Genomic DNA, 27,008 nt, shown 5'->3' with positions numbered 1-27,008 from the left:
GGGGTCGGCGGCGGCGGTTGAGTAGGGGAATCGAGGGTGCGGGGGGTCGGCGGCGGCGGCCGGTGGACCGGGGGGTGCTCGGCGGCGAGGGGGACCGGATCTGGCGAGGTGGGATAGCGATCGAGATGGAGGGGGATCGAGATCTAGTGTCCATGAAATTTAAAAATATTCATGATAGTTCAAAAAGTGCCCATGAAATACAATCGAGAAATGAAGGCTACGATTTAAATACAATCGATCTTAGCTAGCTATATATTCACATTCTTCTTGCCCTTCTTTTTCGCAAATGGAGTTCTTGTGTGGAACGGACGTCCTTCACTACTGGAATCTGGCACTTTGCCATCTGCCATGGCAGATGGCAAAGGCATGGTCGGCGGATGGCAAAGGCTTTGCCATCTGCCAGCAGATGGCAAACAGTTCGTCTGAAACCCTGCCGGTAAAGGCTTCTTTGCCATCTGCTAGCTGATGGCAAAGAGCCTGTGGCTTTGCCATCTGTCAGTTCTTTGCCGTCTGTCAGTTCTTTGCCATCTTCTTTGCCGTCTGTCAGTTCTTTGCCATCTATTTTTTATAAGCAGATGGCAAAGATGTTCTTTGCCATCAGCTGGCAAATGGCAAAGAGCTGGCTGATGGCAAATTCCTAGTTTCCAGTAGTGCTTTAGGTAGGGTGGTCCTGCTTCTTCTTGTGGTGTATGCTGCTACTTCATCATCGTCGTCATGTTCGATCCTCGGGTCGCTGTACTTGTCGAAGTCTTGCTCATTGGCTACTCCATCCATTCCGATGATCTTCCTTTTGCCTCTCCTCACGACAACACGACTGGGCTTTGGCGGGTCGGTAATGAAGAAGCATTGGTCCACTTGGGAAGCCAGTACCCATGGCTCATTTTTCGCGGTGACGTTTGCGCCCGCGGTCTTGGATTTGGCTTCGGGTATAACCATGGTGGTGAAATGTCGGTCTTCTTTTAGGACGCTCTTGGCCCATCTGACACGGAACATCGGCACCTTCTCTCCAGCGTAGCTCAGCTCCCAGATCTCCTCGATCCTTCCATACACTACAAGGATTCCGGTCTATTGCAACAAAAAATATTGCTACAACCATCTTTTGTTGCAATAAAATGTTATATTACCACAAAATTCCAGTTTGTGGTAATAGGATCTACATATTGCCACAATTTTGTTTCATCGCGCTAAGTACTTTTTTTGTTGCAATAGAAGCCATGTATTGCCACAAGCTACATCGGCGTTGTAATACGGTAGTGATATTGCAACAATTCTGTCCCGTTGCATGAATTGGCCATCCTATTACAATAATGGCTAGGTATTGCAACAAAGTACATCTTTGTGGTGATATTTAGACATATATTGCAACAACTCTGACATGTGGCGCTAGTCATAGATACTATTGCAACAAAGCATGTATTGGTTGTAATATGGTGACTTTTTGCTTCGCCTTCCTTGTGTTGCAATAACTATTACATATTGCGACAAATTGAGCATGGTAATACGTACAACATAATGCAACAACCCTCTAGTGTTGCCGAAAAAGGAGCAGGATATTGCAACGATATTCTCAATAGTGCTCCTGATTTTTCCTTTATTTATTATACTATTTCACAGGATCTGATTAAAGTCGCGTACTAGTTTACAAAGGTATTAACACATTAGGTCCCACAACTTGCACCTAAGTTGCATTTTAGTCACATATGTTGCAAAGTGGACATCGGTGGTACCACAACTTGGAGGAACGCTCGCTTACGCGCGTGTGAAGCGTTGCACACTCGCGGACGCCCTTCACTTTACTGTTTCTTGCACCGCCAAGGTCTCCTCCACTCACCCTACTGACCTACTCCGGTAGCAAGGTTGTCCTCGGCACCCAAAAGACGCCAAGCTCAGTGCCCTTCTCACAAAGGTGAGTCGTGAGAACTGAGCAGCAAATCCTCACGTTCTCTTCCTAATTGGCCATCCTATTACAATAATTCAATATAAAATTATGTGTTAAATAGAGAAATTGCGCAAGCCTGCATAATATCTATTTTTAAACACTCCTAGGCTCCATTTAAACAGCTCTTCAGCCACCAATTGAGCAGCATAACAACTAACTACATCAAGATATATATATAAGGACATATGACACACGATTTTAGTAGGATATAACAAACCATCTCAGCAAGATATATACCACATGTTTCAAAATGACAACACACAAATTTCAGCAGCCATACTAGTATAGATTGTTCACACAAAAGACCATAAATTCAAGGCAAAGTAGTGAAAATAGCAACAACACTAAAACACCACAAGTTCATAGGAACATTGTGTACATAGCATCACTGTCAAAAGGAAAATAGCAACAATACTAAAAGAACAGCAACTACTCTTCTCTTCTCTTCTCTTCATCACCAAATTGTTAGTGTTGGGCACTAGATTTTGTTCCCATTTGCCACAACATATGACACTATGCAGGCATGCCTTGTTTCAACCTGTTTCGTATCAGATTAAACTTCTGAGAGATGCTACTCGTAGGTAACCATCAAACAGTTCAAGAACTTATACTCATGGCTTAAACATGTGAAAAGCACATTACCAAGAGATTAAAAACTATACAAAGAACCCATGGTCATCATCCAATTCTTCTTGTCCCAAAGGAGCAACATGACCATCATTTACGTAAGCCTCATCATCATTTGTATCATCATCAGGTTCGAGTCTCTTCATCACTAAAAGAACAACAACTACTCTTTTCTTCTCTTCATCACCAAACTATTAGTGTTGGGCACTAGCTTTTGTTCTCATTTGCCACAACAGATGACACTATGCAGGGGTGCCTTGTTTGAACCTGTTTCACATCAGATTAAACTTCAGGAGAGGTACTACTCGTAGGTAACCATCAAAAAAGTTATACAAAGAACCCCTGGTCATCATCCGATTCTTCTTGTCCCAAAGGAGCAACATGGCCATCATTTACGTAAGCCACATCATCATCTGTATCATCATCAGATTTGAACTAGACATCTTCAAACACAATAGGTTTTATATTTTCTATGACTGAAACGTCAACGCTGGATCCTTCGTCATCATTTCTGCATCAACTAGTGATCTCTTCAGGTACTGTAATTTCTGGCACTGGTAGGAGTAGATTTCCATGGAGACGCATGACAGACAGGGCATTCTTCTGCATCAGCATGTTCATTACGGAATAGCATGGAATCTTTAACACACACGTGTATCTTCTTGTAGTCCAGCCCAAGATCTCGGATCACCTTCCTTACTTTTGCGAGATTAGTAGGAATGCAGTGACCCTTTGGCAGCACCTGCGTGGACATCTGCAGAACTAAGTCACATGCTCTATTGGTCATCGTGGACACGCACTTGATTTGGTAAAGCTTCACAATGAAAGATAGCTTCGTGAAATCCTTGCAACCTGGGTACAAATCATTTTATGCCTCTTTCAATAGTTCGAAGAAGACCTTGGTTGTTGCATGTGGCTCCTATTTCCTTTCATCACCGCTCGAAGCATCCACATGCATGTCTCCCGCACCTTCACCAATGTCTGCATTGCTTCCATGTTTGCACCCTTTATGAGAGTATTGAGCATGTCACATACCCCAGAACCATCATCTACATCGTCTTCATTATCAGAATCTTCAGACATGCTTCCCTCATTGGATTGTTCACCATGGTATATCCACCGAGTGTAGGTTGGATCCATCTCATTGAACAACAAGTCAGTATGAACATCCTTTTTATTTTTCGGAGCAATATTGAGACATCTCCCACATGGGCATGGGACTGTTGAGTCTGGGTGAGCACCATCAAAGTCAAAATTCAAGAAATCCTTCATGCCAATTTTCCACTCAACAAAATCTCTTTCCCTGTCCATCCAACTCCCATCTCGTGTCATTTTGCCTTATCTCCGTAAAGCCAGTCCTATTAAAAAACATAACAGCTGCATTAGTAGTTCTATTACAGTCAATAGCATCACTAGCTGCATTACAAGACAAGACAACAGGGATACATACATACCAGTATTACTGTCACATGGTAAAGCCAAATTTATCTATACACTGTAAAGCAAAATTTGGTTGATGGAACAAGAAATAGTATTGTTGTCACATGGTAGTACATGTGACATGAGGGTAAATAAGTTCAGTTTAGTAGTTGGCTATACCGCATCCCTTCCTCTCCCGCCTCACAGTCAGACCCTCCCGACCTCCTTTACCTCGCAGCCTCTACCCCGGTCGGACGGGATGGCGAGGTCGCCGGCAGCCCAACCCCGACCCCCAAGGCGCCTGATGTGTTAATCCCGGTGCCCAAGGTGCCGGATCCGTCGTCGGCAGCAGGTGATCCATCAGATTCAAGATACTTGCTTGATTCTTTACTTGATTCAGTGTATGATACTTGTCATGCAATTTAATCTTTAGAATTTTCAGTTGAATGGTTGCATCCTTAGATGAATCTTTATAGATGGTTTGATTTGAATGATTCACTCAATTAAAGCTCCTATGTGTTTCTGCTTATGTTCCATGAATTCTCATTCAGTGTGTTTTTTGTTTAATTTCTCTTTGGTTTGAGGTTCAGTATTTAGAATCATGGTTCTGACTAAAATGTTAGGAAAAGCTCATGTACTGTTTGCTAATGCATAAATAGCTCAGTTAGTGCTACTTTGATTTCTTTGAGACGATTTCTTTGTTTTTAATTTAAGGGATCATTTGATCAGGACAGGGATGGCTAAATCAAAGCCAGAGCAATATTACACTAATCCCATGGCCTGAAAATTATTCCAGATCTATTTTTACCTCTGTCACCCGTTCTTTAGAAGATCTTCTGTCACTTGCATTATTTCTCTAAAGCGTGTCATGTGAAAATCTTGTTCTTATGGCTTCCACATTGTAGTCAAACTGAATCTGATATAGTAATTCTAAGAAGCATTATATTAAAAATATAGAAGTTTAACAGATTTTGGTAGAAGATAATTGATTACCAAAGTCATGATAGCCAAAGAAGAGACCACGTGTGCCTGAATTTAGTGAAGAGGGGCATACTGAACGGTGTGAAGCAACCTAAAATGTTTGGGAGCAACATCACTAAGAAGACACCATCTTAAGCCAAGGAGCCCGAGACAGCAGCTTTGCGGTTATACAAGCACATGAGCAGCGAACAGATTGAACTGAACTGAAGTATACGAACGGCATTCATGTTCATCAGATTCAGTTTTGAAATTTGCCTGGGTTTTCTATCTTATTATTTCCCTGAACCATCTTATTATGGAAGATGTGGAAGAGCATGAAAGTAGCTACCAATAAAACAACAAGCAAGGGAAAATTAGTCTGCTACTTTCAAACTAAAATCAGCATACTTATGTTGTATGTATATCACAGTACTAATTCCCATGTGATGTATTTTGAATCTAAATTTGCTGCAGTTGCAATGAAAAATATAGAGGGAAGCATGAGGGGAAAATCATACTATTGTTGTTCAGGTCGTTGGTCGCAAGGGAGACATGCGAGCCAGTACGGGCGGCGCTGAGCAGAGGGACGGCTGACCAGGGGAGAGCTGCTGCAGGGCGTTGCACTAGAGTGCACGGGAGACCCGGGCAGGTGAGCAGGATGGCAGGTCCGTTGGCGCCGGAGATGAGGTGTCGGACGGTCCAGCCACGCGCCCACGGGCAGGATCGACCAGCCGAGATCCAGTGAGGAGGAGGCCGACGGGCGGAAGGTGCCGAGCGGCGGGTGGCGAAGAAACGTTAGAGGGAGAGGGGAGCGGCAGGGAGACGCCGGTGTGGACTGCTTCATCGCACCGCCATGATGTGGCTGCTGGATGCGGCCAGTGCTCGGGTCGCGCGGCGGCGGAACAGGGGATCGAGGTATTACTCAGGTCGCTCTAGGTAGTTTGACCATGGTCCGGCACGTGAAAAGGAAAGAGGAAAAGGATCGTGGGAAAGATGGAGCGAAGGAAACAGCGGCGCAACCGACCAGACGCGCGTCTGATCCATCACGCGAGCCCTACGCGCTCCACCAGGGTGCCTGATCAATCGCGCGAACGCGGACACACTCCACTCGATAGTATTATGGAAATACATGATCGACCAAACTTTGAAAGAAGATAGTAATTCTATTGACGAAACTTTGATTATCTGCAACTTTTAAACCACAAATCCGAATGACCTCATCATTTTTGCATTCTTTTAAAAAACTAAACTGATATTCATATAGTAATTTGGTTGCATATTTTTACCTACTTAAGTAGTGTAGGTAGCATATGTCGGCATGACAACCCGGGGTCCGGCACCAGCCAATTTCCTCTCGGTGCTGTTCCGGCGCGGGACAGCACGCCTCCGGGAGGTGTCCCTAGGCGGTGGCGGTCCGGTGCGGTGGTGGTGTGTACTGACGGTAATTTTATTGACCATTTCCTCCAAAAAAAATTACTTTTTCACCCCCTTCCTGCTAAACACCCTTCAATAGAGGCATAAAGAGATAGCGACAATTAGGTAGATATTTCTGTTATCTAATGGATTAGAAACACATTGAGTACATTTCAAAAATCATCCCGTCATTATATTTTTGTGTAACACCACTTATCATGTTGTTTGTCGTGTCACATAGTGAAAGATTTTAAGAATTTTGTTGATGTCGTCTGTGTGTGCATGAGGGATGATTTATTTCCTCCCGTTGCAACGCACGGGCATGTTTGCTAGTGAATACATAAAGAAGGGGCTGATAAGACGAGGCAACGGTCCAATACTTGAAGGTTTTTTATATCTGAAAATGAATATTTAAATAAGAGACAAATCGTTGGCCTTATCTGGATACTTTTTTGTTTTTTATCAGATGTGCGATATTCCAATAATTGATTCTCAAAACTAAATTTGTTTGGTTGATAGTTGACATAGTTGAATCTCTATTATTTTCAGTAAAACATAGGCAACATGACTATGTTCGACCTACTGTGGCGCGGAGGACCATCCCGAGTCGCCCTCGCAGGCGATGGGAGAGATCGTTAGCCGCCTCCCAGCGCCCCACCTCCCGCTTATCCCCTCCCCTACCGCAGCTAGAGGTCATTACTAGGTGAAGCCCGGCAGCAGCGGCGGCAACATGGCTCGTTCACCCCCTTGCGAGTGGATCCGATGTATGATGGATTCGACAGGCAAAGGCGTCGCGATGCAGGGTTGTTTAATTTACATAGTTGAATCTCTAACAAATGCGACATATTACGTTGGCCCTACTCTCGCGTGGACAAACCGTCGACGAATTGTCTGGTAAAATGGAAGATGTTGAGATCACTCCATCTCAAGATTGGAAAGTGAGATCGAGACTGACATAGATAGACCCTCTCATCAACCCATCCCATCAGTACTTATATTTCGAGACAAGAGTATAACCTAATAGTTTTGAAGTGAGGGTCACATGAGGTTTTGGCGAGGTGGGATAGCGATCGAGATGGAGGGGGATCGAGATCTAGTGTCCATGAAATTTAAAAATATTCATGATAGTTCAAAAAGTGCCCATGAAATACAATCGAGAAATGAAGGCTACGATTTAAATACAATCGATCTTAGCTAGCTATCTGTTCACATTCTTCTTGACCTTCTTTTTCGCAAATGGAGTTCTTCTGTGGAACGGACGTCCTTCACTACTGGAATCTGGCACTTTGCCATCAGCCATGGCAGATGGCAAAGGCATGGTCGGCGGATGGCAAAGGCTTTGCCATCTGCCAGCAGATGGCAAACAGTTCGTCTGAAACCCTGCCGGTAAAGGCTTCTTTGCCATCTGCTAGCTGATGGCAAAGAGCCTGTGGCTTTGCCATCTGCTGGCGGATGGCAAAGCCTCTTAACGGGGTTACCCCGTTAGAAGGCTAACGGCATACATTGCCGTCTGCCAGCAGATGGCAAAGGCTTCAGGCTCTTTGCCGTCTGTCAGCAGATGGCAAAGGCTGCATGCTTTGCCATCTGCCAGCAGATGGCAAAGAGATTTGCCATCTGCTGGCAGATGGCAAAGGGTCCAAATAGGTCAGCCCAAATTTTACATGTAGATGACACGTGGCCTCTTTGCCATCTGCCAGCTGATGGCAAAGTGCCTATATTGCCCCATTTAATTTTGTTTTTTCTTATATCAATTCATTTTCACAGAAAATCAAACACAAATATATTTATATGACCAATATAGCATATTCAACAGATATTACCAATAGTCATGAACACATATATATCGAACACATATCCAACACATGTTATCAATAGTAGCAAGTTTCATCCGTACATATACATAGTTTCATCAATATTACACAGTTTCATCATAGGTAGCAAGTTTCACAAACTCAAAACAAAAACTAAAGACAAGCACTCCAACCCAAGCTTCCGTGATCTGAACACAAATCTACAAAACGGGAAAGAAGAAAGTTAGAAGAAGAAGACTAGAAGAAGAAGATTATTATGATGCAACTAAAATGTGAAGATTATTATGATGCAACTTATATCTGTAAAATAGGAATACCCAGTTTGTGGTTTTGTGGAAGTAAATTGAAAAACAACATATAGGCATCTTCATATATAATTGAACTTATAACACACATGTATAACATATAGGCACCCGAAGCAGCGAATACAATTAAGAATACTCTCCACAAGGCGTTTGGGAATAACTATAACCTCACTATTCTGTAGAAAAATTTCAAAAGCATAGATGAACTAAAACATTCAGATGGAGGTTGAATCGATCTACGAACAGCTGCAAAGTTCCATAACAACACACCGTTCAGAGCAAACGCGCACAGGTTTGTGTCAATTTATGTTGGACAGTACAGGCTGAACCATATACTTCCATCAAACACAAAATTAAGGAACTAGGCTATTTTGTGTTGTCCATCCATATTCCATTATGGCAACTCGGATCTGCATCTATATATGACACATAATTACTAATATCAGTTTTTCTTCCTTGGATAAATCTAGTCATCAAACTGTAAAGATTGACATCCAACCACACGTATAAAACTTACTATCTTGTAAATTAATATCAAAGCAGTTGGAAAACAAACGACAACGGAACATGCATCATGGTGAAACCTCCATACTACAATATCAAACACGAATTCAGATTAACAATCTAAGCAAGAAAATATGAGAGATGCAGTCCTGGTCATTTTTTGTTTTGTGGCATCCCCTAAAAAATGATGTTCTTATTTTAGCAAGGATACACTGAGCTGGGACGATTCAGTCTGAAATAAAATATGATGGCTACGTAGGATTCATAAGGCAAGAAATTTGCTTCCTTCCAACAGACATGGTCTGCTGAACTGAACTTTATTTCAGTTAGCTTTGGTAAAAATCTGTAACTGAATTTGTCGTGTTGTCGAGCGACTTGCAGCTCAGAGAGGACTGCAAACATCAAACTCGTATGCCCATCCCACATCAAATTTTAAACCCGCCAAAATAAATATTTCAGTTTAGGATCCGATCATTGTACTTTATGAGTGTTAAGTGTAGTTTCTAAATAGCAGAGAAACCATACCATCTAAAGCACAACCCAGTAGCTTGTACAAACTAACATCAAATCTGAAAGAGGAAACTGTCGACAACAGATGAAGGTACCATGGTCTGTAATCCTTGGTGAACATCGTAAATTAGGATCAACAAAGCTGACAAGCTAAGAGTAACTGTAGAATCTATAATCCACACCAAAACTCCTGCATATAGAGCGTGTTTGGTTGAAGGCCTGGACGCTTTGCCTGAGAAAAAATGGTGCCTGGACAATGCCTGAGATGAAGGAAAATTGTGCCTGGCCAGGCAAGCCTGGTCGGTGAACGTTTGGTTCGTTTCCTTGCTTGCTGTTCTGTCCTTGTGTGCTTATAGAATTTTTAAATAGCAAACCTTTGCTGCTACTTGATCCAATTAGTACCAGGCTGGTGTGGAAGCATGTCCAGGCGCATGGGATGGGGCGCCTGGGCCAGGCAAATCACGCTGCCTGGGCTGACTACGTCCCTTTTTGTATTTTTTATTCTACTGGCCAGGCTAATCACACTACCGGCACAACCAGGCCAGGCAAGTACTTTCTTTCTCAGGATGCCAACCAAACAATCACCAGGCAGACTTCAGGCACAGCTCAGGCCAGGCGCGCAACGACGAGGACATCAACCAAACACACCCATAATCCGAATAATAAAGTAAAGAAAATGGTGTGACCTGGTTCTTTATTTATCAAGTAGTAAATGCTACAGAATTTGGCAGTTAAGTTGTATAGCAGCAATCATCTAAATTAAATAACTCAACAGAAAATGGTGTTGCTGTCAGATCACTAATATTTTGTTTGTGTTACAACATGAAGGATGCTAAGGCAGAACTTACCTTTAGAAGGGAGACAAAAAATAAATCTTCGAAAGGAAGAAACCATGAAAGAGGCAGAGACAAAGAACCAGGGCAGGGTAACAGCACACCAAGCGAAAGGCCATCGGGACAAGCCTGCAACGGCGGGATGGTGTCGATGACAAAGGGACAACATGTGGTTCTCCTTGCTCTTCACCTCTTACTCCCGGCCCCTGTTTCTCCTTCTCTCTCTCTCTCTCACATGTCCTTCTCCGAACAGTTTTCTCCTTCAGCATTTATACAAACAGGTAGTGCTCGCATCTGCAACATCAAAGCCAGAATGCAATTTGATAAAAATATGTGCACAGCTGCAGCTACCTATGCACAGTAATTCTTGCAATGCAACCCAGTCAAGCAAGAAAGAGGAGCTAGAGAAGGAGGGGGGCATGTACTCACTGTCACACAAACTATCCTACAAACTGTCCTCCTTTGAGCAGTCTTCTTGAGCATCTATACAAACAAGCAGTGCTGGCATCTGCAAGCTCAAAGCCAAATAAATTTTGAGATATGCATAGTTAAAGCCACGTCTGAACAATAATTTTTGCAACTCAATCCAATCAAGCAAAAAATACATGAGCTAGAGGTGGAGGCGACCATGTTACGTACCTCGGCAGGCAAGCTCGGAGGAGAATCTGATGGAGGTCATGAGCAGCGAGATGAACTGTCCCTCTCCTGCCGGTCCCTCTCCGCCGGAATACCTGACATGAACTATAATATTAATATGAGGGCCTCCTTGTGTTTATATGTATAGAATGCTTATATGTATATATGTATAGAATATGTATAGAATATGGGCCTCCTTGTGATTCCTCAAAAGAATATCAAATGTGAATAAACAAAAAATCACTCTTATCATTTACTTTTCTTTACATTAAAATGAAAAACATCCACCAGGGAAACCTACTGTTCTACTAAAAACACATTTGTTTTCCTGGGGTGTACTGTTTTGCAAACTTGTTTCTCATATCAATCTTGCTAAATCTCAGTCGACTGAGACCTCGTTAAGAGTCTCAGTCGATGCTATATTCGTGAGATCCTACACTGAGATTTTCTCACATAGTACTACTATTTATGCCAGTTCATAAGCATTTTCCACAAACTACTTTGAGATTTTGCACTGCGTTTGGCTGGGATGTAACCGAATTTGCCAGCTAGTTACTTGCTTTTGCCCATGTTTTGCAGAACAAATAACAGGCCATACTGGACATGAAGAATGACACCAGGTCCATTAAAAAATAGCACAAGAATTTGTTTTTTTTTATGCTAAGAAAGCCGGCAACAGGCTAAATTGCACTTCCTCAGCCTCTCTAAAAAAGGCACCTACAGCATTGGATATCAAAAGGATCCGTCGAAACTTAGTTTACGAAATCGGAGATATCGAACTTAGTTTACAAACTCTGCTAGTACATGATATTGCGACCAAGCTTGCATACCTCAGGTTTTCAATGTCTTGACAAACGTCAGCATCACACAAGCTTAAGAGAATTTTCGAAGCATTTCAGCATAAGAAACATTTCCGAGTCAAGCTTCTAACAAATAGTCCATTAGCTTTACCGAACGATCGTAATCATCTTCAACTCCGCACCTCCCTCAAGGTCATAAGAAGACCTCTTCTCTGTTGACGGAAACACTGAAACTCGATTTGTTATTGTTCTCTCCCCTTGTCTTGCATTGCTTGTAGCCATTACATAGGCTGATGCCTGGACGGCAGCACTATTGTATTCCACGAAATTTGATTGCACGGCCTGCAAGCTGATATCATCAGATAATCACTAAACAAGTAAGCGGTCAAACCGTAAGACAGACGAGTTTTCCAAATGATGCTTATAACAAGGAAGCTGCTGGAGGGGGCAGAGCTGAATTATAGGCAGAGCCATGATCATTCTCTTGCTGCTTATTCTCGGCTTCGAGCCATTCGTCGCTGCCGTCAATCCACTGACGCATATCTGCTACTACAGAGACACCCACATGAACAAGAGCACCTACAAAGCAAACCTTGAGCTCCTATCTACTGCTCTATTCACTAGCGCCTCATCCACACGAACTGACCAAGACTGTATAATACGGCATCGTGGTGTGCCGCGGTGATGGCGTCATCGATGCCTGCCCCAGCTGCATCACCACAGCATTCTAGGATGTGTGGTGGGCCGTGGATGAGGGGGAGGGCCGGCGACGGGGCGGGGGAGCGATGGCGACGGGGCGGGGGAGCGACGGCGACGGGGCAGGGGAGCGACGCGGCCGGCGACAGGGCGGGGGAGCGACGGGGCCGGCGACAGGGTGGCGGGAGAGGGCCGGCGACGGGGTGGGGGAGGGCCGGCGACGGGGCGGGGGAGCGACGGCGACGGGGCGGGGGAGCGACGGCGACAGGGCGGGGGAGCGACGCAGCCGGCGACAGGGCGGCGGCGGGCGAGCCTAGAGCGCCATCGACGGGGGCTGTTCGGTGTGTGCGGATGACATGAGAACGACTTTTTTTTACCTGGATGGGTGGGGAGAGAGGAAGGGGATAACTCCACAGTTTTTTTTTCCTGAAAAAAAATAACCCCATCTCTTTGCCATCTGCCAGCAGATGGCAAAGAATCTTTGCCGTCTGCTGGCAGATGGCAAAGAGGTGGGGCTGGTATGCCGTTACATGCCTGACGGCCACAGGATTTGCCAACCTCTTTGCCATCTGCTGGCATCCACTAGAAGATGGCAAAGAATTGGCTGATGGCAACCATGTTCTTTGCCGTCTGTCAGTTCTTTGCCATCTATTTTTTATAAGCAGATGGCAAAGATGTTCTTTGCCATCAGCTGGCAAATGGCAAAGAGCTGGCTGATGGCAAATTCCTAGTTTTCAGTAGTGCTTTAGGTAGGGTGGTCCTGCTTCTTCTTGTGGTGTATGCTGCTACTTCATCATCGTCGTCATGTTCGATCCTCGGGTCGCTGTACTTGTCGAAGTCTTGCTCATTGGCTACTCCATCCATTCCGATGATCTTCCTTTTGCCTCTCCTCACGACAACACGACTGGGCTTTGGCGGGTCGGTAATGAAGAAGCATTGGTCCACTTGGGAAGCCAGTACCCATGGCTCATTTTTCGCGGTGACGTTTGCGCCCGCGGTCTTGGATTTGGCTTCGGGTATAACCATGGTGGTGAAATATCGGTCTTCTTTTAGGACGCTCTTGGCCCATCTGACACGGAACATCGGCACCTTCTCTCCAGCGTAGCTCAGCTCCCAGATCTCCTCGATCCTTCCATACACTACAAGGATTCCGGTCTATTGCAACAAAAAATATTGCTACAACCATCTTTTGTTGCAATAAAATGTTATATTACCACAAAATTCCAGTTTGTGGTAATAGGATCTACATATTGCCACAATTTTGTTTCATCGCGCTAAGTACTTTTTTTGTTGCAATAGAAGCCATGTATTGCCACAAGCTACATCGGCGTTGTAATACGGTAGTGATATTGCAACAATTCTGTCCCGTTGCATGAATTGGCCATCCTATTACAATAATGGCTAGGTATTGCAACAAAGTACATCTTTGTGGTGATATTTAGACATATATTGCAACAACTCTGACATGTGGCGCTAGTCATAGATACTATTGCAACAAAGCATGTATTGGTTGTAATATGGTGACTTTTTGCCTCGCCTTCCTTGTGTTGCAATAACTATTACATATTGCGACAAATTGAGCATGGTAATACGTACAACATAATGCAACAACCCTCTAGTGTTGCCGAAAAAGGAGCAGGATATTGCAACGATATTCTCAATAGTGCTCCTGATTTTTCCTTTATTTATTATACTATTTCACAGGATCTGATTAAAGTCGCGTACTAGTTTACAAAGGTATTAACACATTAGGTCCCACAACTTGCACCTAAGTTGCATTTTAGTCACATATGTTGCAAAGTGGACATCGGTGGTACCACAACTTGGAGGAACGCTCGCTTACGCGCGTGTGAAGCGTTGCACACTCGCGGACGCCCTTCACTTTAGTGTTTCTTGCACCGCCAAGGTCTCCTCCACTCACCCTACTGACCTACTCCGGTAGCAAGGTTGTCCTCGACACCCAAAAGACGCCAAGCTCAGTGCCCTTCTCACAAAGGTGAGTCGTGAGAACTGAGCAGCAAATCCTCACGTTCTCTTCCTAACTTTTCTCTATCTTGCTTGATGTGAGTGTATGTGTTTATGTGTGCTGTTAATAAAAAAGGAGATTCAATATAAAATTATGTGTTAAATAGAGAAATTGCGCAAGGCTGCATAATATCTATTTTTAAACACTCCTAGGCTCCATTTAAACAGCTCTTCAGCCACCAATTGAGCAGCATAACAACTAACTACATCAAGATATATATAAGGACATATGACACACGATTTTAGTAGGATATAACAAACCATCTCAGCAAGATATATACCACATGTTTCAAAATGACAACACACAAATTTCAGCAGCCATACTAGTATAGATTGTTCACACAAAAGACCATAAATTCAAGGCAAAGTAGTGAAAATAGCAACAACACTAAAACACCACAAGTTCATAGGAACATTGTGTACATAGCATCACTGTCAAAAGGAAAATAGCAACAATACTAAAAGAACAGCAACTACTCTTCTCTTCTCTTCTCTTCATCACCAAATTGTTAGTGTTGGGCACTAGATTTTGTTCCCATTTGCCACAACATATGACACTATGCATGCATGCCTTGTTTCAACCTGTTTCGTATCAGATTAAACTTCTGAGAGATGCTACTCGTAGGTAACCATCAAACAGTTCAAGAACTTATACTCATGGCTTAAACATGTGAAAAGCACATTACCAAGAGATTAAAAACTATACAAAGAACCCATGGTCATCATCCAATTCTTCTTGTCCCAAAGGAGCAACATGACCATCATTTACGTAAGCCTCATCATCATTTGTATCATCATCAGGTTCGAGTCTCTTCATCACTAAAAGAACAACAACTACTCTTTTCTTCTCTTCATCACCAAACTATTAGTGTTGGGCACTAGCTTTTGTTCTCATTTGCCACAACAGATGACACTATGCAGGGGTGCCTTGTTTGAACCTGTTTCACATCAGATTAAACTTCAGGAGAGGTACTACTCGTAGGTAACCATCAAAAAAGTTATACAAAGAAACCCTGGTCATCATCCGATTCTTCTTGTCCCAAAGGAGCAACATGGCCATCATTTACGTAAGCCACATCATCATCTGTATCATCATCAGATTTGAACTAGACATCTTCAAACTCAATAGGTTTTATATTTTCTATGACTTAAATGTCAATGTTGGATCCTTCGTCATCATTTCTGCATCAACTAGTGATCTCTTCAGGTACTGTAATTTCTGGCACTGGTAGGAGTAGATTTCCATCGACACGCATGACAGACAGGGCATTCTTCTGCATCAGCATGTTCATTACGGAATAGCATGCAATCATTAACACACATGTGTATCTTCTTGTAGTCCAGCCCAAGATCTCGGATCACCTTCCTTACTTTTGCGAGATTAGTAGGAATGCAGTGACCCTTTGGCAGCACCTGCGTGGACATCTGCAGAACTAAGTCACATGCTCTATTGGTCATCGTGGACACGCACTTGATTTGGTAAAGCTTCACAATGGAAGATAGCTTCTTGAAATCCTTGCAACCTGGGTACAAATCATTTTATGCCTCTTTCAATAGTTCGAAGAAGACCTTGGTTGTTGCATGTGGCTCCTATTTCCTTTCATCACCGCTCGAAGCATCCACATGAATGTCTCCCGCACCTTCACCAATGTCTGCATTGCTTCCATGTTTGCGCCCTTTTATGAGAGTATTGAGCATGTCACATACCCCAGAACCATCATCTACATCGTCTTCATTATCAGAATCTTCAGACATGCTTCCCTCATTGGATTGTTCACCATGGTATATCCACCGAGTGTAGGTTGGATCCATCTCATTGAACAACAAGTCAGTATGAACATCCTTTTTATTTTTCGGAGCAATATTGAGACATCTCCCACATGGGCATGGGACTGTTGAGTCTGGGTGAGCACCATCAAAGTCAAAATTCAAGAAATCCTTCATGCCAATTTTCCACTCAACAGAATCTCTTTCCCTGTCCATCCAACTCCCATCTCGTGTCATTTTGCCTTATCTCCGTAAAGCCAGTCCTATTAAAAAACATAACAGCTGCGTTAGTAGTTCTATTACAGTCAATAGCATCACTATCTGCATTACAAGACAAGACAACAGGGATACATACATACCAGTATTACTGTCACATGGTAAAGCCAAATTTATCTATACACTGTAAAGCAAAATTTGGTTGATGGAACAAGAAATAGTATTGCTGTCACATGGTAGTACATGTGACATGAGGGTAAATAAGTTCAGTTTAGTAGTTGGCTATACCGCATCCCTTCCTCTCCCGCCTCACAGTCAGACCCTCCCGACCTCCTTTACCTCGCAGCCTCTACCCCGGTCGGACGGGATGGCGAGGTCGCCGGCAGCCCAACCCCGCCCCCAAGGCGCCTGATGTGTTAATCCCGGTGCCCAAGGTGCCGGATCCGTCGTCGGCAGCAGGTGATCCATCAGATTCAAGATACTTGCTTGATTCTTTACTTGATTCAGTGTATGATACTTGTCATGCAATTTAATCTTTAGGATTTTCAGTTGAATGGTTGCAGCCTTAGATGAATCTTTGTAGATGGTTTGATTTGAATGATTCACTCAATTAAAGCTCCTATGTGTTTCTGCTTATGTTCCATGAATTCTCATTCAGTGTGTTTTTTGTTTAATTTCTCTTTGGTTTGAGGTTCAGTATTTAGAATCATGGTTCTGACTAAAATGTTAGGAAAAGCTCCTGTACTGTTTGCTAATGCATAAATAGCTCAGTCAGTGCTACTTTGATTTCTTTGAGACGATTTCTTTGTTTTTAATTTAAGGGATCATTTGATCAGGACAGGGATGGCTAAATCAAAGCCAGAGCAATATTACACTAATCCCATGGCCTGAAAATTATTCCAGATCTATTTTTACCTCTGTCACCCGTTCTTTAGAAGATCTTCTGTCACTTGCATTATTTCTCTAAAGCGTGTCATGTGAAAATCTTGTTCTTATGGCTTCCACATTGTAGTCAAACTGAATCTGATATAGTAATTCTAAGAAGCATTATATTAAAAATATAGAAGTTTAACAGATTTTGGTAGAAGATAATTGATTACCAAAGTCATGATAGCCAAAGAAGAGACCACGTGTGCCTGAATTTAGTGAAGAGGGGCATACTGAACGGTGTGAAGCAACCTAAAATGTTTGGGAGCAACATCACTAAGAAGACACCATCTTAAGCCAAGGAGCCCGAGACACCAGCTTTGCGATTATACAAGCACATGAGCAGGGAACAGATTGAACTGAACTGAAGTATACGAACGGCATTCATGTTCATCAGATTCAGTTTTGAAATTTGCCTGGGTTTTCTATCTTATTATTTCCCTGAACCATCTTATTATGGAAGATGTGGAAGAGCATGAAAGTAGCTACCAATAAAACAACAAGCAAGGGAAAATTAGTCTGCTACTTTCAAACTAAAATCAGCATACTTATGTTGTATGTATATCACAGTACTAATTCCCATGTGATGTATTTTGAATCTAAATTTGCTGCAGTTGCAATGAAAAATATAGAGGGAAGCATGAGGGGAAAATCATACTATTGTTCTTCAGGTCGTTGGTCGCAAGGGAGACAGGCGAGCCAGTACGGGCGGCGCTGAGCAGAGGGACGGCTGACCAGGGGAGAGCTGCTGCAGGGCGTTGCACTAAAGTGCACGGGAGACCCGGGCAGGTGAGCAGGATGGCAGGTCCGTTGGCGCCGGAGATGAGGTGTCGGACGGTCCAGCCACGCGCCCACGGGCAGGATCGACCAGCCGAGATCCAGTGAGGAGGAGGCCGACGGGCGGAAGGCGCCGAGCGGCGGGTCGCGAAGAAACGTTAGAGGGAGAGGGGAGCGGCAGGGAGACACCGGTGTGGACTGCTTCATTGCACCGCCATGATGTGGCTACTGGTTGCGGCCAGTGCTCGGGTCGCGCGGCGGCGGAACAGGGGATCGAGGTATTACTCAGGTCGCTCTAGGTAGTTTGACCATGGTCCGGCACGTGAAAAGGAAAGAGGAAAAGGATCGTGGGAAAGATGGAGCGAAGGAAACAAAGGCGCAACCGACCAGACGCGCGTCTGATCCATCACGCGAGCCCTACGCGCTCCACCAGGGTGCCTGATCAATCGCGCGAACGCGGACACACTCCACTCGATAGTATTATGGAAATACATGATCGACCAAACTTTGAAAGAAGATAGTAATTCTATTGACGAAACTTTGATTATCTGCAACTTTTAAACCACAAATCCGAATGACCTCATCATTTTTGCATTCTTTTAAAAAACTAAACTGATATTCATATAGTAATTTGGTTGCATATTTTTACCTACTTAAGTAGTGTAGGTAGCATATGTCGGCATGACAACCCGGGGTCCGGCACCAGCCAATTTCCTCTCGGTGGTGTTCCGGCGCGGGACAGCACGCCTCCGGGAGGTGTCCCTAGGCGGTGGCGGTCCGGTGCGGTGGTGGTGTGTACTGACGGTAATTTTGTTGACCATTTCCTCCAAAAAAATTACTTTTTCACCCCCTTCCTGCTAAACACCCTTCAATAGAGGCATAAAGAGATAGCGACAATTAGGTAGATATTTCTGTTATCTAATGGATTAGAAACACATTGAGTACACTTCAAAAATCATCCCGACATTATATTTTTGTGTAACACCACTTATCATGTTGTTTGTCGTGTCACATAGTGAAAGATTTTAAGAATTTTGTTGATGTCGTCTGTGTGTGCATGAGGGATGATTTATTTCCTCCCGTTGCAACGCACGGGCATGTTTGCTAGTGAATACATAGAGAAGGGGCTGATAAGACGAGGCAACGGTCCAATACTTGAAGGTTTTTTATATCTGAAAATGAATATTTAAATAAGAGACAAATCGTTGGCCTTATCTGGATACTTTTTTGTTTTTTATCAGATGTGCGATATTCCAATAATTGATTCTCAAAACTAAATTTGTTTGGTTGATAGTTGACATAGTTGAATCTCTATTATTTTCAGTAAAACATAGGCAACATGACTATGTTCGACCTACTGTGGCGCGGAGGACCATCCCGAGTCGCCCTCGCAGGCGATGGGAGAGATCGTTAGCCGCCTCCCAGCGCCCCACCTCCCGCTTATCCCCTCCCCTACCGCAGCTAGAGGTCATTACTAGGTGAAGCCCGGCAGCAGCGGCGGCGACATGGCTCGTTCACCCCCTTGCGAGTGGATCCGATGTAGGATGGATTCGACAGGCAAAGGCGTCGCGATGCAGGGTTGTTTAATTTACATAGTTGAATCTCTAACAAAAGCGACATATTACGTTGGCCCTACTCTCGCGTGGACAAACCGTCGACGAATTGTCTGGTAAAATGGAAGATGTTGAGATCACTCCATCTCAAGATTGGAAAGTGAGATCGAGACTGACATAGATAGACCCTCGCATCAACCCATCCCATCTGTACTTATATTTCGAGACAAGAGTATAACCTAATAGTTTTGAAGTGAGGGTCACATGAGGTTTTTGTGATATGTAGTTCAGAACTGGCCAATTTTTTGACATATCCCAACCTAAGTGTAGATCCATGATGAAACAACACCTTCCTAATTTGCTGCGTGTGTTTGGCGAACCAGGGTTGCGGCGGAGGGGTTGAAGCACTGTGGTACATCACCTACCTAGTTTGTGCACTGGTTGACGGTGAAGATATCCGTGGACGTCGTGTTCCTCCCACTCCTTCCGTATTACTCCATAGTCGTGCCTTTCCGGTCCGGCATCGTCTTGGAGTCATCGGTCCGGGATGTCCGATGCACATCTTCCAAGATGATCGCTCCTCGTGCTGGTGGTCTCCGTCGGCTCTAAATGAATCCCTTTTTTGCACATCTTATAGGTGCTTGGTAGTCGTTGAGGTTGTGTGTCGGTGACCGGTATTTGTCTATCTTGCCTTGGGTGTGTGTCGTTCATTTGTATCGGTTGCTTCGATGTATATGATGGTTATTTTACAATATAACAGGAAAGCTCTTTTTCGTTCGTTAATTGGCTTCCTCAAATGGCGACGACTATACAAATATTCACAATGAGGACGTTATAGTGGAGGGCGCCGAATCACCGCTTCACAATTATCCGATTTGGTGGTTTTATCACCATGATATAACTTTTTACAAATACTCGAAATATATTTACAATCTAGAAAATTCCATCAAAAAATAATTACTTTTTTAAAACAAAAAAAATATTTTCCCACCACCTAATTTTTGTGTACTGTTGTTTGCGCCAATATTTTTTACCTCCCGCTAAAAGGTCCTAAATTAGGGTCTTTGTTCCCTCCAAAAAAATAGCCTATATTTAACCTTCCCGCTAATTACCTTCCACGGCGTCTTCACGAGCGATTGGATCTGACCTCTCGTCCCAGGTTCCTCTGTGCTGCCGGCGTCATGACGGCGTCAACACAGCGCACCACAGTTGTGTCAGCTGCTACTCGTCAGGTTATTCCTCCCGATCTCCTCCCTTCCTTTAACCTTCAGTCCTCCTCGATCTCGCTCTCCTCCCTCTCCTCTGCGCCCGCTGATGTAGGCCGCGTCTCCGTGTCCTTGGCCATGCCGCCAGCGGCGGTGATGCGGTTTGGCATCGGCGCCGACGGAGTTCTCCTTGCCCATCAATCCCGTATCTGGACCAAGCACGACACCACCTCAGTGTTGAATGCCGTGACAATGCCCGCCCGGGCTCAAACCCCCCTCCCCCACGAGCTCCTCCTCGACGCGCCGCCACCCACACTCAGATCTCGGCGCCGCCCATGGCCCCCGCCCACGCTCCCCGCCCTCTCCCCTCCCCTCCCGATCGAACCACCAGATCGAGCGGTGGCCAGATCCATCCGCCACGGTCGCCCAGGGCTCGCGCGCCTCCGACAACGCGGCCGTGCCCGTGCATCAAGGGCCTGCTCGGAGATGCTCCTGCTCCGCCATGGCCATGGAGCTTCCTCCCAATCCAAGGTCTTGGACTGGACGGGGATGGCTGCCCTTCCAAAGTCTCGTCTCTTCTCTTCCGATCCATCCATCCCACACCCCATTCTATTTGCATATCTGTAGATACATATTCAGATCAAACTGAACCCCAAACCATGGGCACTACTTCAAGAAATATAGTCCAGTAGGACCACGGAGGTGTGTCCTGGTAGAGTGAAAAAATATCCTCTGCCTTATGCCCTATGTGTTAGTTATTTACATACGTACGAGGGATCTCTGATTCAGACCCTAGATTCCATAGATGATGTTAATATGATTCAGTCTCTCCAGCTTTTTTATGTCAACTAGGAAAGTCTGCAGTCATTTGAAAAGCTAATCTTGATAACCATGTATTATCTCATCATACTCTTCCTTTAAAGGGATAGATAGTGCCTTTTACAGTATATTCTCCTGGATAGTTCTGTGCTATTTCTAACATTTGAATATGGTAGATTGACCTCTGAATCAAATTAAGGTTTCTAGACCCTTTCGCAGAGTTATGCCATCATCCATCTGTATGTTTATATATGTTGCCATGTTGCGACAAGTTAGTAATTTGACGAAATCACCCCACTGTTCCATTAGTTACTGCCTAAGAGATTTTTGCTTTCTACCATCTGAACCTGACTAGAAATAATTATTTTCGAAGTTGGCCCTTTGCTGGAGTTTGATAGCATATTACATTAATCATTTACAATTTATTTGACTCATGGAGAGAATATGATCCTGTTATTCACCTGAATATCATTCATACCAGCTGATATTACGACAGTGTATTCAATCATCATGGCTGATTTCCTTTCCCCTTAGCAATTGCTTAAACAGAACAACTGAACAAGACTGACTTTATTTGATGCATTATATACATATATACATACCTCTAAAACCAAGCATGTTGAGACTTTTTAAATATACACAAGAAAATGCGCTGTGGGCATTGCGGCGTCTAGCTCAGAAAGTTTCATGGCGGCAACTTTTGCCGAAGATAAACCAACAATTTAGTAGTCAAGGAACCATCCTTTTTCCTTATGCATGGAAGAAAAAGATCATCTTTAGCTGTACTGCACTATTTGGGTGCACACTCAGTACAATATCTTTAGCTTCTTTAATATGTTCAGGATGGTACTTGCTTTCGTTTATGTTTGTGTCATCATTTCTTACAATCTAATACCGAGTAATACAATATTTCTTGTATGATTTGGACTGTAGAAGTTGGTGTACAGAAGAAGAAAGGGCGAGGTGTACAGAAGAAGAAAAGGTTTTGAAGCATTTAAGAAGTGTTTTGCCAATGGATCTGCAAAGCTAAATATTACATTCTCTGAAAATTTGGGTGGTATAGTAGGAATGAACTATCGTTCATTCAAGGATGACGTGGTAGTCATAATGAAAAGAAAGTTACCACTCATTGGAGTGAGGACGTGGTCGGGCATTCACCCTACCATCCATTGACTCATTGTTGCAGATATGATAGTGCGCACAACCTTTTCCATATGTGTTATCTTATTTTACCATCGATGATGCACTGCTTATGTATATTCATTTCTTGTATGCTATACAGGACAGATGGGACTTGGAAGATACACCAGAAACAGAAGAAAAAGTTCTCAAAATTGTGAAAGAGCGATATAGAGGCTGGTGATCAACTCTATGGTCCTCTTACAAGGCATACAAAACAGATGCAACTAGATTGACTAATCTGCCGGAAGATTTACAACCAGAAGAGTGGGAATGGATGATTGAGTACTTTGGCATGGATTCAAAATTTCAGGTTATCTCTAAGATCACTTTTTGTCCACTATTTTATAAGATGAAATGGCTTGTCTGACTGGTTATGTTTGCTTTCAATGAACTGATAGGAACACAGCCGAAAGAACATCGATAACCGTAAGAAACAGAAGTCAAAATACAGAATTGGATCCAAATCTTACTCGCAAGTAAGTTTTGAGAAGGTATGAGTCCCCAACTAAATATTGGAAGAGGAGCGAACATCAAGACTGGAATTCGAAAAGAACATGATGGCAAAGTTTGCAGAATGGAGCCAACAGATGGGAACCCAACAGGTGATTACAGTCATATTCTTGCGACCTTGTAAGATTTATGTTGCTTACTTGCATTGCTAAAAGTGCACTTCTATTTATAGGTGCCTACGAAGAGGGTTGACAGTAAAGAAAATAGTAATCCAAACTTGCAAAATATTCTGTTACAGAGATCTAGTCCTAATAAGACTTCAGGTTCAAGGCGTACTGCTATTTCTTCAAATGCGCTCATACAAGCTGCAGCAAGGAATTCCCGAATGTTTAAAGCAATGGTAAGTCACAACCTTGCTTTCTCTTCATGTTCATCTGCTTATACGTCATTGGCCTTCATAATTAACTAGTTGCTTGTTCTCTTTTACCATGTGTTGTTGCTGCATGGAGTCACAACTTAAACAAAAAACAAATATGTGCTAGCTAGGGACATGAACTTTATTGAGACTATACATCGAGTCACAACTTAAATCAATAGCAGAAGCTTTTATTAGATGTACAATCGAACAATGACACCATTCTGTATGCACGAGCAGGATGTCATGAGCATGGGCGTGATGCCTTCGCTACTAACTCCATTGCAGTGTCCCATGCAATATCTCTTGCCGCTGATATGTGGGTCGTGAGGGTCATTTTTGAAACAGACTCGCAACTCCTCATGGAAGCACTGAATATCAATAAGGTGGACTCGTCGGCCTATGCTGTGTTATTGAGGACACCAAGTACCAGCTCAAATTATGGTTTTCTTATTATGAAATAAATGTATGTCTTCGCTCGGCAAACTATGTTGCTCACGAGCTTGCTAGCCTTGGTAGGATGTACGAACCTAACCACTATGTGGAACGGGAGGCTGATGTACGAGCCCTTATGGCTGCATGTGCTTTGGGTGATTCAGCCCAGCATCTTTAAGTTATAAAGTAATGTTTTTTCTCAAAAGAGAAGCTTTTAGTAGATGTACTTGTGCTTATGTTTTACACATTTACACTTGTATAATTGTTCTGATCCCTCAATTACATGCTTGCTGACATAGGATTAGTCCAGTTAGTTTGGCGATAGTTCTTTTTAATAATGGGGCTGGAATAATTGTATGGCATATGTTATGTTTGACTCATTAACTGGATTTTTTTTATTTCTTGATTGCAGGATCCAAAGAACTAGCTGGACTGGACTCTAGATCACGGACATTCTAGTCTTCACAGTTAATTAGGATGGCGAAATTACATTTGAGTTTCATTTGATGGATATTTGCTATGAGAATTATGAATTTTATGAATTTACATATTATACGTATGGTTTTGAATATTGTAATTGAAAGCCTGTATTTTTTTTACGGTTGCAATAGGCTATTACCACAACCCACTTTCGGTTGCCACATGCTAGCACCTCTGCAAATATATTGTTGCGTCATATCTTTGTTGCTACGCCTACCTGTTCTGTTGCACTAGGATGTTGCAACAGAGCACGTTATATTGTCGCAATAGCTTGTCACCACAATTTTTTTCACGACGTGATAACTATTTCGCCACCAAAGCAAGTTTTGTTGAAATAGAGTATCGCCACGGAAAGTTTAAATTGTCGCAATAATTCTTGCTACAAATATTTTACTTGTTGCGATACCTATTTATCACCACCAAAAAACTTACTGTTACGACGACTAGAATATTTGTTGCAATTTACTGTTACGACGACTAGAATATTTGTTGCCATAAGTTAATGCCACAAGTGCAGTGGGTCGTGGCAACATGTCTAATGCCAGGAAAAAATGATTGTTGCCATAGTTTATTGCCAAAAGTGTGGTGGGTCGTGGCAACATGCCTAATGCCACGAAAACAAGGATTGTGGCCATAGTTTATTGCCACAATTGACTATTGCCACAGAAGAGTATTATGCCACGAAACGGCCGTCGTTGGCATAGGTTGTTGCCACAAATCCCTATTGCTACAAGATATCAGTTGCCATGATTCGTTACATGTTGCATTAAAGCTATCTCCACAAATTAAATTGTGGCATCAGGTGAGTGTTGCGACGGGAAAACATGTGGCAACTTCCCGCCTAGATGTTGCGATAGCACGCTTTATTGCTACAATTGCTTTTTTGTGGTAATAAGCTATTACCATGTGCTCGCAACGGCTGCCAACGAATGCCATTTCGTGGCAATAGGTACTTATCACCATGAAACAACATGTATTACAACAAATGGGTTTGTTGCAATAGACCCGGATCCTTGTAGTGATAGTATCTGTCCTTGTCCTTACCGGTGTAGGATTCCATCGTTACCCCGGAGTTCTGATAACCATCGCTCTTCATGTCCTTGTCCTCGGTGTAGAATGTGTAGCCGTTGATATCGTACGCCTCATAGGTCATCAAGTTGTGCTCGGCACCCTGTGACAAGGCGAATATGAGTTGTTCTTCCGCGGAAGAATCCTCATGTAAAGGGTACGACATAAGCTTCTGCTTGAACCAACGCGTGAAACATGAGTTCGGCTCTTTGAGTATATCTCCGTCCGTCCTCTGTTGGCCTCGGTCATTGTACGTCTTCTCAATAAAGGTTTTGTGCTCTACCACCCAAGGATCGACCACGTCTATGTGTTGTAGCGCGACTAGGTTTGCTCTTTCAAAGTCGGCAAGTCGACCCTCGAAGTCGACATGCATTTCGCGGCGATCCTCACGGTGACCCCATCCAGCGAGCCTGCCGAGGTGCCTGTTGACGGGCAGACCAACGGGGTTCTCGATGCCTAGATAATTTGTGCAGTAGGAGATGCACTCTTCGGTCAGAAAGCCCCTGGCTATACTTCCCTCTGGACGTGACATGTTCTGAACGTACCTTTGATGACACCATTCATCCTTTCGAACGGCATCATGCTGTGCAGGAACGTCGGCCCGAGTTGGATGATATCCTCCACGATATGGACCAGCAGATGCACCATAACGTCGAAGAATGCGGGCGGGAAGTACATCTCAAGCTCGCATAGTATCACCACGATCTCTTCCTGTAGCCTTCTGAGTTGCCTAACGCCAATCGACTTCCGAGAGATGTCGTCGAAAAAGTTGCATAGGCTAACTAGCGTTTCACGGACGTGCACGTCCATGATCCCGCGGATTGCAACTGGAAGTATCTGCGTCATTAGCACGTGACAGTCGTGAGACTTGATCCCGCTGAACTTCTGCTTCGCAGGGTCTAGGTATCTGCTTATCTTCCCTGTGTAACCGTAAGGAAGTTTTACTCCTAGGAGGCAGGTGAAAAACTGCTCGATCTCCTCCTGACTTAGTGTGAAGCATGCGGCAGGGTAGTCATTTCCGGTCTTCTTGGCCTTTTTGCCTTTGCGACGATTTTCTGTGTCCTGCTTCGCCTCATCATCATCACAATCATCATCATCATTAGCGTGAAGCTACTGCCTGATGCCCATTGATTTCAAGTCTGCCCTTGCTTTCGGCCCATCTTTGGTCCTCTCTGGCATGTTGAGCAGGGTACCAAGCAGACTCTCGCACACGTTCTTCGTGATATGCATGACATC

The 27,008-nt window shown here is 43.7% G+C and overlaps 1 protein-coding gene and 2 long non-coding RNA genes across 4 annotated transcripts in view; 1 reads left to right on the top strand and 2 right to left on the bottom strand.

Annotated features, from left to right (window-relative positions):
- LOC119349918 (cytochrome P450 77A4-like) overlaps positions 1 to 3,649 on the bottom strand; it is a 17,679-nt gene extending 14,030 nt beyond the window's left edge. Inside the window, exon 1 of the mRNA XM_037618012.1 lies at positions 3,536 to 3,649. Within this exon, the coding sequence (XP_037473909.1) occupies positions 3,536 to 3,649 (114 nt within the window). The remainder of the gene's footprint in view (positions 1 to 3,535) is intronic.
- Positions 3,650 to 8,362: 4,713 nt separating this feature from the next.
- Positions 8,363 to 12,531, bottom strand: LOC119314972. Of its 2 annotated transcripts, none has more exons than XR_005152520.1 (4): positions 11,788 to 12,531; positions 10,961 to 11,062; positions 10,751 to 10,829; positions 8,363 to 10,615 (listed from the first exon to the last, which is right to left on the bottom strand). It is a non-coding gene; the product is annotated as an uncharacterized LOC119314972 (long non-coding RNA). The 2 variants fall into 2 exon arrangements; XR_005152518.1 differs by having other exon boundaries at positions 10,961 to 11,052.
- An 8,871-nt stretch (positions 12,532 to 21,402) lies between these two features.
- LOC119298741 lies at positions 21,403 to 25,026 on the top strand. The gene is made up of 5 exons (XR_005145945.1): positions 21,403 to 22,936; positions 23,025 to 23,234; positions 23,323 to 23,526; positions 23,607 to 23,774; positions 24,637 to 25,026. It is a non-coding gene; the product is annotated as an uncharacterized LOC119298741 (long non-coding RNA).
- Positions 25,027 to 27,008: the final 1,982 nt, after the last annotated feature.

This window comes from Triticum dicoccoides, chromosome 1B (assembly GCF_002162155.2).
Source record: "Triticum dicoccoides isolate Atlit2015 ecotype Zavitan chromosome 1B, WEW_v2.0, whole genome shotgun sequence".
Lineage (NCBI taxonomy): Eukaryota > Viridiplantae > Streptophyta > Magnoliopsida > Poales > Poaceae > Triticum > Triticum dicoccoides.
Note: the sequence above shows the minus strand (reverse complement) of the source record. Positions and strands in the feature narration are given on the sequence as shown.